At 48.0% G+C, this 18,272-nt stretch overlaps 1 protein-coding gene across 1 annotated transcript; it reads left to right on the top strand.

Annotated features, from left to right (window-relative positions):
* Window positions 1–1,440: 1,440 nt before the first annotated feature.
* Window positions 1,441–16,394, top strand: LOC135104643 (SHC-transforming protein 1-like). Its single transcript, XM_064012175.1, has 11 exons — window positions 1,441–1,482; window positions 3,933–4,212; window positions 4,281–5,047; window positions 7,536–7,606; window positions 9,844–10,078; window positions 10,594–10,781; window positions 11,344–11,603; window positions 11,973–12,104; window positions 12,604–12,821; window positions 13,332–13,442; window positions 13,947–16,394. Exons 1-11 carry the CDS (start codon window positions 1,441–1,443, stop codon window positions 14,076–14,078), a joined length of 2,436 nt encoding a protein of 811 aa, XP_063868245.1. The 3' UTR covers window positions 14,079–16,394.
* Window positions 16,395–18,272: the final 1,878 nt, after the last annotated feature.

Below are 18,272 nucleotides of genomic sequence, written 5' to 3'. Positions count from 1 at the left end.
TAAGAAGGGGAGAAAGAAGAGGAAGAAGAGGAAGAGAAGACAAGAACACGCCATCCCTCCCTCCCCCCAAAAGAAGCAATGCCTTAGGGAGGGAGGGAGGAAAGGGAGTGAGTTAGTGAGGGAGGGAGACTGGAGAGGTGGGGGTGGGGGGAGAGAGGGCAAGGAATTTTAAGATAACATAAGAGTGTTCACACTTAGCAACCCTCGCCTGAACCAAATCACCTGTGCTGGCTGGCTGACTGATGAAGCAACACACAGCAGGTTGCCAGGTTTATAACACCACTCAGCACGCGTAGGGTTAGTGCTTGGGTGACTGTGCACAGAGCGAGGTGGGGAGGTGAGGAAAGCATGCAAGTAATGGGTGCTTGCTGTTGACAGGGGAATTAAGATGAAAAAGTAAAAGAAGAGGGGAATATAGAGATTGGTAAAGAATGTATGGATGGATGGGTGCGTGTGTTGACAGAAGTGATGCAGACGAAAAAGGAAAATAAGGCGGGAAAAAAAGAAAATGGGATCAGGGAAAAAAAAAAGAATAGGGGGATTTAGGAATTGGCACACAATGGATGGACACGAGAAGCAGAAGGATACATATAAAGTGTTGCATGGGCTTCAAAACAACCGAAGCTTAACACTTTACCGGAAACATCACAGAAAACGGAGGCAAGGGGTGGATGCGGGGTAAGAATGCTGGTTATCTTGGACACGTATTAGTGCAGTTATGAAGAAACTTGTACATTTCACACAAGAAGCGACGGTACAGAATCCAGCGAAATATATGAACACTATCCCTTTGACGTTTTCCATAATGATATCAATTCTTCTTGTGTGTGTGTGGGGGGGAGGGGGGAGGGACTGTACAGATCCAAGCATTCCAGATAAGATACTGTCGCGTGTACTTATCTTCCTTCTTAATTAAACCACGTGCAATTACAGTCACTCTATAGAATACTGTCATGCAACTTCACAATGATACCACATTACTTAAAGAAAAAAATATATATAATTATTCACTTCATTATTCCTACAAGTTATTACACCTTAAGTAAATACATTCTCTGCAGTCAATCAAAAATTATTCACTTCATTATTCCTACAAGTTATTACACCTTAAAGTAAATACATTCTCTACAGTTAATCAAAAAGCAACAAGGTTCAAATCAACATGAACAGCCACAACCAGGAGATCCGTGCGAGGCCGTTTGCATTTCACTTCTTTTCACCTAGACTAGTGAGGGGGGTTGGTGCCACTTAAGAGTCTCCACCAGGTGTTTCTCCCTTACATCTTCCTCTGTGACCCCAGCTATTTATTTTCACCTGAACATGTTACAGTGCGGAAGAGGAAAGTGACGCAACTGTTGTCGTGTGTCGGGGAGTGTGTTGCACCGCTGATGTGTGTGTTGGAGGAAGGAATGTTGGTATGTTGGAGAAGGAAGGAAAGTAATGCTAGAGATAACGCTGGTGAAGGAAGGAATGATCGATGTGGTATGCTGGAAAAGGGAGGGAAGGGAAGGAAGAATTAAAGGAGAGGAGGGAATGCTTGGAGTTGTATGTTACAGAAGGAAGGAAGGAAGGAAGGAAGGAAGGCATGTTTAAGGAAGGAGAGGAAGGAATGGAAGGAATGTTCAGTGATACAGTGACGAAGGAAGGGAAGGAGGGCGTGACATGACATAGGAAAGCGATACCGTAGTAATGAAGTGCCGCGCGTATAGAGTAAGTGGGGGCGCAGTGTGAGGGAAAGACACTGACCCTTTGAAGTGTGTGTGTGTGTGTGGCGGGCAGCAGGCAGGCGTTCGAGCTTTCTCTCCATTCCTGGCAGGTGTGGCGGAGGTGTGGTGGTGGAGGGGGTGGAGGTGGGCAGGTGTGGTGGTGGAGGGGAGGGTGGAGGTGTGGGGGTGGTGGAGTGGCTAGGGTCACTGTGCATAGGGAGTAGACTGTAGTAGTGGTGGTGGTGGTGGTGGTGGTGATGGTGAGAGGTAGCAGAAGTTATTGTTGTAATTGTAGTGAAGGTGAGAGGGAGAGAGAGGGAGGGGAGTAACGGTGAGAGGGAAGGGAAGGGAAGGAAGGAGGGCACGGGTTGAATAAAGCTTTGTGAGAGGGAGGGAGAGAGGGAGAGATAATTATCCAAGGCAGTGTTGTAAGGGAGGGAGGTAAGGAGGAAAGGAGAGAGAACTGAGAAGAATAAGGAAGAGGAGGAGGAGGAGGAGGAGGAGGATGGCCCTAAGAAGATCGAGGGAGGAAAGGAAGCCTGGGTGTTGGAGAGAGAGAGAGAGAGAGAGAGAGAGAGAGAGAGAGAGAGAGAGAGAGAGAGAGAGAGAGAGGAGCACTGTGGAGAGGAGAGGGAGGGAAGGGAGGGCTGGAGGGAGGAAGGGAGAGGGGGAGGGGGGTGTAATGGGTGTAGCGGTGTAGGCGACCTTCTGAAGGTGATCATAGCCCGCTCTCTCTCTCTCTCTCTCTCTCTCTCTCTCTCTCTCTCTCTCTCTCTCTCTCTCTCTCTCTCTCTCTCTCTCTCTCACCATTTTATTTTTCTCTTCTCCTCAGCTTTCTAATTCTTCTTCATCTGCCCATCGTTTCCTCCGTCTTTCGTTCCTTTCTCCCTCCCCCAACCCCCCCCTCTCTCTCTCTCTCTCTCTCTCTCTCTCTCTCTCTCTCTCTCTCTCTCTCTCTCTCTCTCTCTCTCTCTCTCTCTCTCTCTCTCTCTCTCTCTCTCTCTCCTCTCCCCCCGCCCCTCTCTTTCTCGCTATATTTACATCAATGAATGAGATTAGTCCAAGATAGTCTGGCTGCTCACTCCCTCTCCCCCACACCCCCTCTCCCTCCCTCCCTTCCTATCTCTTACCACCACCACCACCACCACCACCTGAATTCCTGTCGTGGCTGTGATCTGCTGGTTCTTTTAAATTCACCCACAGCTCTCCCTCCCCTCCCCATCCCCACCCCCTTTCCTTTCCCATCCCCCATCCCCCATCCCCACCTCTCCCACTACAACACAACCGTCACTCTTGCTACTCTGCCCCAACACATCCCCACCTCTCTCTCTCTCTCTCTCTCTCTCTCTCTCTCTCTCTCTCTCTCTCTCTCTCTCTCTCTCTCTCTCTCTCTCTCTCTCTCTCTCTCTCTCTTTCATCAGATTCTTAGACTTTCCTCTTTGTGACCAGCCCTTTTCCTCCTCCTCCTCCTCCTCCTCCTCCTCCTCCTCCTCCTCCTCCTCCTCCTCCTCCTCCTCCTCCTCCTCCTCCTCCTCTCTGTAACCTGCCCTTCACCTCCGCTCCTCCGCCTCGCCCTGCCAGGTTTAGACACGGCCAGAGGTTGGGACAAGTTAATGCTGTACAGTTATCTGTGTGTGTGTGTGTGTGTGTGTGTGTGTGTGTGTGTGTGTGTGTGTGTGTGTGTGTGTGTGTGTGCGTGCGTGCGTGCGTGCATATCGTACCATCTGTTGCACATACCGTAAGCCAGAGACGCTACATGAGGATGATAGGAAGAAGGGTCTCTCTCTCTCTCTCTCTCTCTCTCTCTCTCTCTCTCTCTCTCTCTCTCTCTCTCTCTCTCTCTCTCTCTCTCTCTCTCTCTCTCTCTCTCTCTCTCTCTCTCTCGTGTTGTGATTTTTTGTTTTGTTTTGTGGGAGGGAAGAGACAGAGGCCTCGGGTGTGTTTAGTTGGTGACCTTTTGACCCGGTGCTAGGGCGAGGCACGTGACGGCGCGGGGGGAGGCTGAGTGACCTGCCCCAGCGGTGTGCTGGCGCGCTCTGGCTGCCGCGGGGAGGTGTTGCATGTCATTAGTCCCCGTCAAGTGTTTGTTTATCGATCATGTTACCTGATCTTTGACGCGCGTTGTTGTTGTTGTTGACGTGTTGTTGTTGTCTTTGCAGGGAAGGGCGTGGTGTGTGGCGGGCGTGGACTCCCCTTCGGCCTCCCGCCCTCCACTGTGTGTCCCAGGGCGGCTCGGAACCCCCAGGCACCTCCACCCCATCCTCGCTCTCACTAGCGCTCTCCTCCCCCACTGCAGCACCCCCCACCACCACTACCACAACCTCCAGCAGTGGCGGGGGGGCGGCCACCTTCACTACCTCCTCCTCCTCAGCGGCGGTCAGCGGCAGCGGCGGCGGAGGCAAGGCGTCGCCGCTCTCCCTGACCTCCCTGAAGGCCGCCTGGCGCAGCCTGATCGGCGTGGGCGGCTCGAGGCTCCCTCACCTGGAGCGGCCCGACGTGGGCGCCAGTGAGCCCCCACGACTACCGCTACACGCACTTCCCCAACAAGCGCCACCACAAGGACACACCTCCTTTGACGAGACCCACATCCACCTCACGCCGGGCCGCCCGCACATACACCCATCCGCACCGTAGCCCCGTCCCGCCCCCGCCCCACTCCCACACCCCGCGCCCCCGCGCGGCCGCAAGTGCCCGAGGCCACCCTTACTCTCGCCAAGTGCCTTAGGAAACACCGCGAGAAGCAGCAGGCGCGCGCCCTCACCCGCAAGTCCAAGTCGGACAATGCCCTGCAGAAGGTGGGCGTGCACCTGAAGTCCCACTCCGACCAGAACTTGCACAAGGTGTGGCTGGCCAGCGGCGGCGGCAGGACTAACTCGGTCTTCAGCACCGTCCAACTATCTGGTGGCAGCGGCGACAGCTGCAGCAGTAGCGGCGGGAAGCGCAGCGGCCGCCACCACCGGTCCAAGTCTCTGGAGCGGCAGCAAGGCGCCCGCGTCCACCCGGCGCCGCCCTCACTCCACCCACGCCACACCCGCTCCCTTGAGAGGAACCACAAGTTCAGGGTGGACTTGCGCCCCCCGGGGCCCTTGAGAGACGAACCTCCAGAGCACCCGGCGCCCGCGCCTCCCACTCTCACCCCCACGCACGTGCCCTGGGCCCCGGATGCCGTGGAGGGCGTGAGCGTGCACGGGCAGCAGCAGCAGGTGCAGCAGGGGTGGGCGGGCGGCATGGAGGGCGGCCACGCGGCGGGGGGCGGCGGCTCCTTCATCAACAAGCCGGCGAGGGGCTGGCTGCACCCCGACCACCAGCTGGCCGATGACGGCGTCTGCTACGGCGTGCGGGTACGTGTCTCCCGCCGGTGCCTCCGTGTGCCCTTCCTCTCCTTCACCCACATCCGCACCCTCACCCTCATCACACTTTTCCCTGCCACACATTTCCCCGTCTTCGTCTCCTGAAAATGACTTCCTCCTCGCCCCTTCCGCCTGGCTGGGCTGGCAGCGTGGCGGCTCAGTAATGGCAGCCTTGGCGGGTAGTTGGCCTAATGGTGGTGGCTGATGGTTAAATGGTTGTTTAGGTGGAGGCTGTATTGCTCAAGTACTGGCGGACGGAAGGCGTGTGGTAGAGGTGAATGTGGACTGGGAATGGAAGGGCAGGAGCACAGGGTGGAGGAGGAGGTGGAGGCGTAGATGAATGTGGATAGAGAGAATTGGGTTAGGAACAGAGTGGTGGAGAGTACTAAGCCAGAGAGAGAGAGTGGTGATGCGGTTGGTGATGTAGGGCAGAGAACCTTGGTGCTGGTGCTGTTGGTGGTAGTGGTAGTGGCGGTAGTAGTAGTAGTAGTGGCGGTGGTGGTGGTGGTGGTGGTGGTTGTGGTGACGATAGTTGATGAAAGAGTAGTAATGACTATTTGCGGGTGTTGTGTGTAGTTAGCAGTGGTAGTAGCATTAGGTTGTAGTGATGGTGGTGGCTAATAAGAGAAGTGGTAGGTAGGTAGGTGGTGGTGGTAGTGGTGGTGGTGGTGGTGGTGGTGGTAGTGGTGTGTAATGAGGATGTCCGGGGTAAGATGAGCTGTCCCACCCCTCACCCTCACTCATACACCCCTACCTTGCCTCATTCCCCTTCACTCCCCCTCATCCACCCCTCACACACTCCTGTTCCACCTTCACCACCTCATACACCACCACCACCACGCACTCCCCACCCCCCAACCCCAACCCTCCCCCCACTCCTCCCTCATTCATTGCTCCCTCACCTCATAATGTTCACTATCACTAATACGACTAGAGAGAGAGAGAGAGAGAGAGAGAGAGAGAGAGAGAGAGAGAGAGAGTAATGTTGGAGGAGGAGTAGGAGGTGGAGGAGGAAGAAGAAGAGAGGAGGGCGGATGCGAGCCACAGAGACTGACTGTAGCCTCTCATTGACAGTATGTATCCGGCGGCCCCTCCCTCTCTCATCCTTTCTTCCCTCCCTCCCTCCCTCCTCTCCCTCCCTCCCTCCCTCCCTCCCTCCCTCCCTCCCTCCCTCCCTCCACTCCATCCCTCACTCGTTTCATCTCTCATTCTCTACAGCCTCTAACACTCACTCACACAGACACACACTCCTTTCATAGTCTCTCTCTCTCTCTCTCTCTCTCTCTCTCTCTCTCTCTCTCTCTCTCTCTCTCTCTCTCTCTCTCTCTCTCTCTCTCTCGGGAATAGATTAAGTTTATATTTTCTCAGATGCAGAATGATAAGGTACCGCGCTGTATTTTTTTTTTTCCGGGGCGCAGTGAACAGGCAGCCTCATGCAGTGTTTGTTTGTGTTGGTGCCGGAGTAGTACACGCCTGCGGGTCTTATGGCGGGTGCTGAGTGTTCGCGGAGAGCCTCAGCACTTGCCGAATGATATCTTACGTTCATAGAGGAGACGCTTGAGGTGGTAATGGGCAATGTAGTGTACGAGAATTTAAGCTTGGTTGGTGGTGTGTAAGCAGAAAAAATCCACGTGTTTTAGAGAGAGAGAGAGAGAGAGAGAGAGAGTCAGCCAGGTTATAATGCGTAGTTATAGATCTGCTACATAATATAACATCTGCTACATGGGTTAGGAATATCCAAAGAGGAAATACTAGAGAAATTAGAAGAGAAGATGGTATAGAAATTGGAAGAGAAGGTATTAGAGAAATAAGAAGAGAAGATACTAGAGAAATTACGAAGCTCGGAGGGAAACGTATCTTAGAATCACATACCCTAGTAACGATGATAATTATAATATAGATGACTGAAGTATAGATGATTGAATACTCTGTGAAGGGTACTTGTGGGTTATTTATGTCAAGTTCAAGTGTTATGGAAATAAGAAAAAGAAAGGTTATATAAAGGTACCGTATAGAGGGTTAGAAGTACCATAAAGAGGATTAGAAGCACCATATGGAGGATTAGAGATGCCGTAAAGAAAATTAGAAGTTATATAAGGTGTTAGAAGTACCATAAAGAGGATTAGAAGTTATATAAGGTCTTAGAGGTACCGTAAAGAGGATTAGAAGTTATACAAGGTGTTGAAGATACCATAAAGAAGATTAGAAGTTATATAAGCTCTTAGAGGTACCATAAGAGGATTAGAAGTACCATATAGTGACTGTGGTACCATATAAGGAATTACAAGTTACAGGGAGTGTTACAGGTACCATACAGGGGATTAGTAGTACCGTATAGGGAGTTAGGGCTAAATATTCATGGTTACAGTGAGGGTACCGAGTTATGAGTTAGTGAGCAAGTGAATGAGTGTTGAGTGGCGGGTAGCGGTGATGGTGGTGGTAGTGGTGGTGGTACTGAGCTGTGTCCCTTGCCTTGCAGTACATAGGCTGCCTGGAGGTCAACACGTCAATGAAGAGCCTCAACTTCGACACCAGATCACTCATCGCAAAGTAAGTGCATCCCTGTGTGTGTGTGTGTGTGTGTGTGTGTGTGTGTGTGTGTGTGTGTGTGAGAGAGAGAGAGAGAGAGAGAGAGAGAGAGAGAGAGACCCACTGGTAATGTAAATAAACAAACAAATACATAGCTTTCCTGAAGTAGCCCCGGCTGTAACCTAAGAGGAGCGGGGAGAGGGGAGGCAGGGGGAGCGTGTGGCGGGGCTTGGGGGGAGGGGTGCGTGGTCACCTGTGCCCCGCAGCTCTCCTGGGTACGGGGCGAGCTATCACTGCGGTCTGGGTATTGAAAGAGACGAGGCCAAGAAAGAGGAGGAGGCCAGGAGAGGTTAGGTTAGGTGGGGAGGGAGGGCAGAGGATAGGAGAGATTAGATTAGGTGGTTAGTTTAGATTAGGTTAGGTGGGGAGGGAAGAGAGGCTTGGAAAAGTTGGGTTAGATAGTGGGGAGAGAAGGAAAGGAGAGGTTAGGTGAGGTGTTGGGGAGGGAAGGAAGGTGAGACCAGGAGACGTGGGAAGAGTAGGATTAACAAGGATTAACAGATTTCAAACCCTGAGTGCCCTAAGTAAACCTAAACCTAACCTGACTGTGCCACTCAACAAGTAACAAGTAAGCAGTAATGGACATCTACTACTACTGGTCATGGAAGAAGGTATAATGGTATTTGGCATGGTAATGTGGTGTGCGTATGGTGAGGCGTGGGTGGAGGCGCGGTGAGGAGGACGGGACAGGAGAGGAGGGAGCAGGTGGGGGTGTGAAGGGGAAAGGTGGGGCTGGGGATGCCAATTGGGGTTAATAAGGTGAGGGAGGGTTAAACGAGGTTAGAGGAAATTAAGGAAGGCCACGAGATGGTTACTGTAGGGCAGGTGGGGAGGAGAGGTGTGTGTGTGTGTGTGTGTGTGTGTGTGTGGGAGAGAGAGAGATGAGGTTTGTTTAGAGGTGAAGGAGAGCATAGGAAGTGTAATCTATAGGACTTAGAGGTGACATGTTAAGTTGAATCTATCTCAGCATGAGCAGTGAGATTTGTAAGCCAAGGAAGGCCAGAGTGGATCAGGGATTACTACTGCTTTGTTTATATATTTATTGCTTATCTTTTTATGTGAGGCAACTTTGGCAGAAGTTTTATTTTCTTAGGTTCAGTACATGGATAGTTTGCATTCATTTGACAGTGCTCCTAATATTACTTAGCCTCACACACTGAAGTGGGAAAAAAAAATCATTGCCCTCACTTCAAACCATTCTTGTTCCTCTCATCCCACTAACCCAGAGAGAGAGAGAGAGAGAGAGAGAGAGAGAGAGAGAGAGAGAGAGAGAGAGAGAGAGAGAGAGAGAGAGAGAGAGAGAGAGAGAGAGAGAGAGAGAGAGAGAAGGCCACACCACCACTCATTTCTCACATAAAGAATCCTGCAAACCACAGAACTGCCCCACCCTTGTTTATAGCCAGCAGTCCCTTGATCACCAGCCCCTGCCAGGTAGCCTTCCTTCACCCCCACCACAGGCCCACCAAATACTCCCCCTTCACATCTCTAGATCACCTCCTACCATACCCCACTCTTCACCCCACTACCACACCCCACCCTTCATACCCTCACCATAGCCCTCACCAGGTACCCCTCCCTTCACAGCCTCCCTCAGCACTCCCTTCATTCTCCTACCTCATGCTGGACTCTCAGCCACCACACTTGACATTATAAGTCTCCACACTTTGATTTACATGGAGCAAGTCTTACTCCACAACCTCACAGCAGCATCATTACACCTCAGATATTCAAAGTCTCATGTGTAGCTTCAAAATCCACACCTCACAGTCTGGACACCAATGCCTACCTTGCATCACTTTGACATGCCTTGCTGCTTCACCTTTTAACAGTTCTCCAAGGATGGTTGATCAATAAATACACTGTCAGGTTGTTATTATGGCCAGTAGAGCTTTGAGAGAGAGTCAGACAGATAAGTGGATATGGATGATAGTTGGGTGTTGGTATGCTTGGATTATATAGAGTGCCCCATCCTAGGTAAACTCATTGGCATATCCTTGATTCATTTATAAGCTAGTACCTTAGTGGACTGTTTTTTTTTTTTTTTTTTTTTTTTGCCCTTGGTCAGAGCCCCTCTTAAATAAATAAATAAAACTAAGACTCCACAGCAATATTCTACAGTAAAAACCCATAGTGGGATGTGAAGGCTTGTTGGCTTCTTATAGCTTCCCTTGCATCATGTTGTTCCCTTCCACCACCAGGGAGTGCATCAGCAAGGTGTGTGAGGCTGCTGGACTCAAGACTGCCGACCGCAAAAGGAAGGTGGTGAAGACAATCAGCCGTATCCTTGGGGAGCGGCCTGTCATGGAGCACGCGGGGAGCAATGTCAACCTCACCATCACCAGCACGGCTCTCAACCTCACCAACCTGGAGTCGGGCCGGACAATTGCCTGCCACGACATGCCCAACATATCCTTCGCTTCAGGGGGTGACCCAGTGAGTGGTGTGTGTGTTTGTGTGTTCTGGGGAAGGTAAAGGTGGCAGGATTGGTGCTCTTGGCTGCCTGGGAAGGAGGTGGTGGTGTGTGTTAGGTGTTGGTTGAAGGAAAGGAGAGGTACTGTGTTTTTCTGCGGTGTATGATAACGAATGAGCAAGTGTTAGGTGTGGAAGTGTCAAAGATATTTGCATGTGGAATGTTATCCCAGATGACACAAAAGAAGGAAGTGAAGGTGGTTTCAATACTAGTATGGTGTGCAGGATGATACTTAAAGGCCTGTTGAGTGTTACTGAGAGGGTAGTGCTGTGTGGATACCATTACTCTGTGCTTGTTTTCTTGCCATCCTCTTCACACTGTGCCTCATTGTAGAGAAGATTGATAATTACTGGGTCCTCACATTTTCATACATTGCACCACCAATATGAGTTTGAGACTGTGCTATCACCACCTCATGCACCACACCTTCATTCTTTCTGTAGCCTGCCTCTCCTGACCTTCCCCTTCCCTCCCGCAGGACACACTGGACTTCATCGCATACGTGGCCAAGGACAGTCGGTATGGCCGTGCATGCTTTGTTCTGGAGTGCGGGGGCGGCCTGGCTCAGGATGTCATCACCACCATTGGCCAGGCCTTCGAGCTGAGGTTCAAGGAGTACCTCAAGCGCACTCCCTCCGTCCAGTACACCAGCGTCAAGTCTGACAAGTAAGGGAGTGACTCACAGGTGTTCAGGAGACTGTGATGATGTGTTTATGTGTACCTGTCCCCTGGAGAATAACATCTTTTCTCTCTCCTACAACAGACATCACTCTTATATGTTTGTGTGGGGATGAAGCAAACTATAGGAAGAAAGATGTAAAAAGCCCATACTACTTACATCAACTATATAAATGTAGCAAACTTTGGAACTTGGACTATGCACTGTCTTGGAGCTTAGTGACAAGTAGTCACAATTTGGAAGTGACTTGGTTGCAATACCCAGTCCACTGTGTTTTATGCATTTCATCAGTGTTAAATCTTCTGATCTTAGTAAAGACTACTCACAGGTTTTCAGTGGATCAAATGACTTCAGATTGAGGGCATGTGGCAAGTTAATTGGTTAATCATCAGGGTAGCAAAAGTTCAGTAAATATATCGAAAGATGAATGTAATCACTGCATGAGTATATCTGTATGTTGTTGTATATTGGATGTTTATTGGTGGGTTGATTTGATTGAGGATGTGTTTGTTGTATTTCATCTCACCTTGCTGCCCTTCCCTGCTCCAGGTCAGGCATCAATGGCGAGGGTGGCATCACCTGGGGGCGTGACGACCCTGAGTACTACAATGACCTGCCTGGGAAGGTGCCCCCCGACCTACCGCCACCCCCTGTGCCCCCGCTGCCCCAATACTCAGCTTCAGAGAGCAAGCGTTCTGTCCTGTCCAGCCCAACCCCCACCCCAGCTCCCAGTGCCTCCTCCTCCTCCTCCCCTGTGCCAGCAGCAACCCAGCCCCTCGCCAACTCTCACCAGACACTGTCCAGCAAAGGTATTGCCTACATCCTTTCCACCAGACTTAGTTGAGGGTACCTTCTCTCTCCAATTCCTGTCTCTGTGGTCATTGTCTTTTTCAGCTTGGTGGTACAGCTTCTCTTCCTTGATGTTATAAAGCCTCTGATCCTGTCTCTCTGATCCTGTCTCATGCTCAGAATACTGTCCATCAGTTTTCTAGGTATAAATTCCAATTTAATAGCTTAAAGAATTGAATAATTTACTATATGATTGGTGCTTTAATCTTTTAAATTTTCATTTTTGTGATTGAGTCTCATCTCTGCTTTTTGTGCACACATCATATGTAGGATTGGATCACACTGAGGGAGATGATATTCTTAGCTAACTGTACTTGTGTGTGTTGCAGTGTCGGACAACCTGATAGACCTATCATGTGAGGGCACAGCACCGGGGCCGCTGCGCAGTGAGCCGGAGTATGTCAATGATGCCGTTATCAGACAGAAGCAGCTGATGGACCAGCGGGACCCATTTGATATGCGTGAGTACTGTGGGCTGCACTGGTGAGGCAGAGGTGGGCGGCAGAGGGGCAGCAGGGGTGTAATAGTGTGGTGAGCTTGAGGTGGTGATGTGTTGAGCTGGAAGGGATGAAATTTATCTTAAAGAATGTAAAGAGAGTAAAGTAAAGAAATCAGTAATGAAATATTGATTGGAATGCTGACATGTCATACAGCTGATGTCAGGAAACATAATGTCCTGTTGGCAGACAATGTAAGGTTACTTAATTTCTCAAGTAATATTATCGGTATCCCCTTTCACTCAGCAGTTGTATTCTTGCATTATTATGGAAAGTAAGCCATCATGGTGATTGTTCTTTCTTCATGTTGTGGACGAGAATGATTTATCTCACAGAGTGATACTGTGCTCTAAGTCATCTTGGTTGTGTGTTTAGGGAGCTGGATAGTGAGTGTGTTCAGGAGTTGTAGGCTGCTGTTTGTGATCATTCTGTCCAGGGGCTGAAGGTTACCTCTGTCCCACAGAGCCATTCATCATGCAGCTGTCTCAACTGAGTGGGGGTGTGGCTCCTTCAGCCAGTGGAGCAGCAGCAGCAGCAGTCGGAGGAACAGGGACTGTTACGAGTGGAGCAGTCGGAATGACAAACAAGCCTCTGCCTCTGAACCAGCGGCTTCAGCTCCAGCGTGAACCCTGGTTCCACGGCGCCATAAGCAGGAAGGAGGCGGAGATGCTGCTACGGCAGGTGTGTTGGGGCGTCTGTGGGGGTGTGGGGCATGGGGGGGGAGAGGAAGGAGGTGTGTTGTTCCAGCCTCTGCTGCCCATTACAAAAAACGTCAGGCTCATAAATGAAAGCTTGGAATTATTTTTTGTTTTTCTGTTTTTGCCAGATAAAATTTATTAAATTGCCTGTTCAGTAAGAGGAACTTCAAACTGAATTTATGAAAAGACTGTGAAATGGAAAAGCAGTTGAAAAATTGTTTAGATGGTGGCACAAGATTGGCTGTTCATTTCATAAAGCTTTGGGTCATTGTTAAATCCCTAGAGAGAGGGTGACCAAAGTTTAGTGAGGAAAGCTAGAAGATTGCCAGCAGGTCATGCTTTATGGCATCCATACTGGTGAGCAGAGGGAAGGTTGTGGGCAGCTTGGTGCTTCACACAGACATATTGGGATTTTCTCACTTTTCTTTTCACATTGTTCATTCATTATCTTCCTCACTGTCCACCTGTGCCCAACCACTGATCTGTCCTGCAGGACGGGGACTTCCTGGTGCGGGAGTCTCAGGGCACAGTGGGCCAGTATGTCTTGACGGGGATGCAGAACAACACCAAGAAGCACCTTCTCCTTGTGGACCCTGAGGGAGTGGTGAGTCACCTGTACCTTCTTTCTCTTAAAGCTGCTGATCAGTTTAATTCCCTATCTTGTTTTACATGTTAGTGGTGACCACAGATAAACCGGTATTGATGAATATACTATACAAAGTACCAGCAAAGCCACAGCTGCATATATTTAATACCGTGGATTTCTTCAGTGAACTTTTATCATAAGAGAGTAAGCTTTTTAGCTAACAGAGAAGGCAGCCGGCTTGCTTACATGATGCTATGTTTTTTATCTTTTTCTCAGCAGTCATTTCCACTGTGTATTTATCATTGTGCATAAACAACAAAGAAGACTTTGTTGCAGCAGAATGACATGGACAGACAATAATCTTTTAGAGAAACTTGCCTTGTCCAGGAGTGAAATCTTTATATACTAACAAATACTTATTTTTTAGATATTCACTGCTTCTTTCGTTGTTTTTTAAATAATGACATAACAGTTTGTCAAGTGTGCTCCTGCCTATTGTCACTAATTTCCTCCCTTCCCTAGGTGAGGACCAAATCACGCACCTTTGATAGTGTGAGTCATCTCATCATCTACCACCGGGACTACGAGCTGCCCATTGTGTCTGCCGAGTCAGCACTCCTCCTGCGCAACCCAGTCCTAAGACACCCCCGCTAGGCCTCAGGGTTCAGTGGAGGGGCTATGGGCTGGGAGGAGGGTGTGGGGGATCAGAGGATCCCCACCCCATCCACCCACCTCCCCAGGCCAGTCCGTTTAGGTGTTTCGTCGCACAAGTACCATAACTTATATTTTGTACCAGTTAGTGCAGTGTTAATGTCTGTGACTCTATGGTCCAGGGGAGTGTGGGGGAGGGTGAGTCAGGGTGTGTGGGGGGAGGGGAAGGGAGGGAGGGGGAGTCCTAGGGTAGGGTGGAGTGTAGGAGTCTGTGTTCCTCTGTAGTACAAAGAAGTAAGTTTGGTTGGTGGCTTATCTGTGTGTGTGTTTGTGATCTGTGTGTGCAATGGTGTGCACATGCTGCCTTTCTTCATGATACTCACTCTCTAACTTCCCAACACACACACACACACACACACACACACACACACACACACACACACACACACACACACACACACACACACACACACACACACACACACACACACACACGGTGGAGAACCTCTTTATGCAACCCAAGGTAACTAATCAACAAAAACACTAGTTCTTGCCCATTTTACAATTCTTAGCCTGAAACATTTCAGATGTTCTATTCCCACAAACTGAATCATGAGACACCACTTTCAATGCCATGAATTTTATACTTGGAGAGTTCCCTGTGCTTACCACATCTTCCCTTGTGATGGATCAGAAACATCTGAAGTACACACATGCTTTCCTCTGCCTAGCTAAAGTGCAGAATTGAGCCTTAAGTCACAAGAGTCCAATTTCAGCACAAATGGTGATGAGTAACTCTGGATTTTTGAATTTATATTTTTCTACATGATGCACAAAATATTGAACTGGTACTTAAATGTTGGAGCTTACGATTGTACATGATAGTTTTGTTGATAGTTTTGCCTGTGAAATATTCCCCTGTCTTGAGCAGCACTCATTGTGGGTTTCAGGGATGGCCATGGCAAGGGTAGTTTGGGAGCAGTTGAGACAATCATGTTGCAAAAAATGTGCCACAGAAGCCTTTTGAGTTTGTATCTTGTGCTGTCTGCAAAATGTGACTGATGCCCTGCCTGTGAGCTGTTTAGGGAGGCACAGCGAATTTTCTCTTCATAGACACTAGACTGAACAGTATGAATAACAAATGCACATCAATATACTGACACAGGCATGTGCACACAGCACACATAACTAGAGAGATTAACAGGGAGCCCCCAACTCTAGCTCAACCACAGAGTAACACAGACATCTCCCCCACTGAGGAGGAGGAGGAGAAGAAGGAGACAGAAGGTGCTGTTGAGAGGTGTCACTAGAGTGGAAACTGAAAAGCTCTTGGCAGTCGGCACCTGCTTTTATGTGTGGCTTGAGAGGGATGGAATGAAGCTAGAGTTGCAGGAGTGATAGAGTGTTGTGGGAAGAATCAAGTGAACTTGGTATGGGAGATGTGGGTTTTGCAAGGACTGCAAGAGACAGGGAGGGAGAGTGGCCAGGCTGGCATGGAGGATAGAGAAGTACAAGCTGCATTTGGAAGCCTGAAATGCACTGCATCTGGAGCAATACACACCTTGAGTCCCTCTCACAATAACTTAGACTGACCACCGCCAACCTCGCCACTGCATGCACACTTGCCCTGCACTCCATACCTGCACTTGTGTGGCAGCATGACAGCGCGGCAGGTGTGCGTGGGTGCCTGCAGGTGTGTGTGCGTGATTCAGAGAGCAATAGGTTTTCTTACTGGTAAACCCCAACTAGGTCACTAAACCAAAGACATAATGTAACGTAGGGCCGGGGAGGAGTAGGTGGAGGAGGAGGTGAGGGGGGGGAGCCACCCACTTCACAATATCAGTGAGCCAACCACTACTAAGGTCTATTTTTCAACAGATATTTTTGCTACACCCCATGACTGTGTGTCGATAATTGACAAATCTTGCCTTGTAGCCTCTAGAAGTGACTCTGTCCTCATTTAGTTAAGTGTATTATATGTTGTAAAATACTACTGTAATTGATTCACTATTAAGGTTTAAATTTAATTGTACATAACATGACAGGACACATACATACAAGCATACATCAATACATGCAGTCCAGGTATTTTAATGTTGTGTGTGCCAAAAGATATTGACTCAATTATTAACTATTATTTCTCCCACATTGGCCATTGATAATCAAAATGTTTCTTTATTATTAGTTGCTCGTATATAACTCGGCTGATTCCGAAACCATGTGAAATAAATACATACTATTGTAAAAATTGACACAAGTGTGAATGGTAATAAATCACTGTAACTTTGTATTAACAAGTGAATAAAATATCACCTATGATGCCCAGCCTGTCATGAGCTGCCTCTCCAATCTTGTATTCCAGGCACAGGTTTTGACCTCATACTCATTGATCTGTGGTGTCTCATTTATCAGGATGTGCCAAGGGAAGCTGGTGCAGTGGTGTGAATTGTACAGAGAGGAGGTGCTCGCCCCACACACTGCTAATACACAGGACGAGTAACATGCATGCCCGTGCCGATAAATTTTCAACATATTTCTTGACGAAATTGATTTATCTTGCCATAAAACTTTGTGAATATAATAATATACTTTACAGAAATCCTGCTTGTTAAATAGCATCTACTTACAAGAGGCAGCAGACGTACTGTTGCCTGATATTCACTCTGCGAATATATATATATATATATATATATATATATATATATATATATATATATATATATATATATATATATATATATATATATATATATAAAATCGTCTTAAAATTATATATGAGTTTGGGTGGTGACATGGGCCCTAATATGGATACCAATATAAATAAATTTACCTGCATCACTAACAGACGGGGGCATAGCAGCAGTCCCCCTGAAACCTACAGATGCTGCAGGTTGAGACAAAAAAAAAAAAAAAAACATTGCAAAAGGGGTGCCATGGCCTCCACCTCCACCTCGTCTTTGGAGGAAGAGGAGGAGGAGGACGAGAAGTAGGAAGAGGAGGTATAATCTTGTGGTTTTTGTAAGTAAAGAGATATTACTGTAATTTCTTCTTACTTAATTCCTCCTCCTCCTCCTCCTCTTTTTCTTCCTTGAGTTCTGTAGAGGAAGCAATAGACGAGTTATGAAGTTTGCAGCTTAGTAGACAACCAAAGGACATACCGATATATATATATATATATATATATATATATATATATATATATATATATATATATATATATATATATATATATATATATATATATCACACGCATTTTATCGTTATAAATATGTACGTATGTATGTACATCTGTTCTGTGACAAATTTGAACTATGATCATCTTTAGCAACATGTAGCTCCCACCAGCGTGCTGTTGATAAGTCACCCCAGTCACCTCCCACTGGTCACTCGTCTCATCCTTCAGACCTGCCCTTGTTGGCATGGTGACAGACTCCTCATTATACAACCCAACAGGCAGTTTCTTGCACACACACACACACACACACACACAATTTCTTTCCTACTTTTCCTCCTTCCTCATGCCTGCGGTGTAAAGTGTGGAGGCCACGCGCCTCGTGCCTAGCAGCAAAAGATCTCACGCGGCTGCTTTATGATCAACTTGAACATTAAAGAAAAAATAAAATAAAATAAAAGCGTATACTTCACGGTGGATAGTTTTTTTTTCATATATCGATCCTTTTTATTTTTTTATTTATTTGATAATGATTTATTTAGCTTTTTTTTTTTTTTTTTTTTTTTTTTTGTGAGTACACACCAGACCTTTCGTTCAGTGTGTAGCTTGCTTTTTTCGCCCTTGTGGAATCGTTGCAATAGTAGGAGTTTTCACACAGGCGACAAACAGACATCGCTAAATACGTCACCTACGATTATTATAATTCTAAATGATGTAAGGGGTTGAAACCTTTAGCATAATAACCAAGGATTTTCAGACAACATACTGTGCGTGTATAGCAACATTACGAATATAAAACTGAACAAAAATTATTAAAAAAAACACTACCCAATGCATCAGTTTCTCTCGGAAGCCTTAGCGACCTCTTCACGGGAACGCTGGTTGAGAAACACTGCCCTAGATAATCAAATGCGAACATTATCACACACATAATTTAGTCTAAGGGCAATTTGTGGCATATGGATAAATAATTACGGATTTTGTCAGCACTGAGACACCTTAAGAGACGCCCGCCTCCTCGCCCG

This window comes from Scylla paramamosain, chromosome 11, assembly GCF_035594125.1.
Source record: "Scylla paramamosain isolate STU-SP2022 chromosome 11, ASM3559412v1, whole genome shotgun sequence".
NCBI lineage: Eukaryota > Metazoa > Arthropoda > Malacostraca > Decapoda > Portunidae > Scylla > Scylla paramamosain.
Note: the sequence above shows the minus strand (reverse complement) of the source record. Positions and strands in the feature narration are given on the sequence as shown.

What these genes read in the sequence shown, in the direction of transcription:
- LOC135104643 (XM_064012175.1), top strand. Translation starts at nt 1,441, where the DNA reads ATGCTAGAGATAACGCTGGTGAAGGAAGGAATGATCGATGTG. An exon ending in GCGTCTGCTACGGCGTGCGG is followed by an intron (nt 5,048 to 7,535) that starts GTACGTGTCTCC and finishes CTTGCCTTGCAG; the next exon opens with TACATAGGCTGCCTGGAGGT. An exon ending in ACCAGATCACTCATCGCAAA is followed by an intron (nt 7,607 to 9,843) that starts GTAAGTGCATCC and finishes TTCCACCACCAG; the next exon opens with GGAGTGCATCAGCAAGGTGT.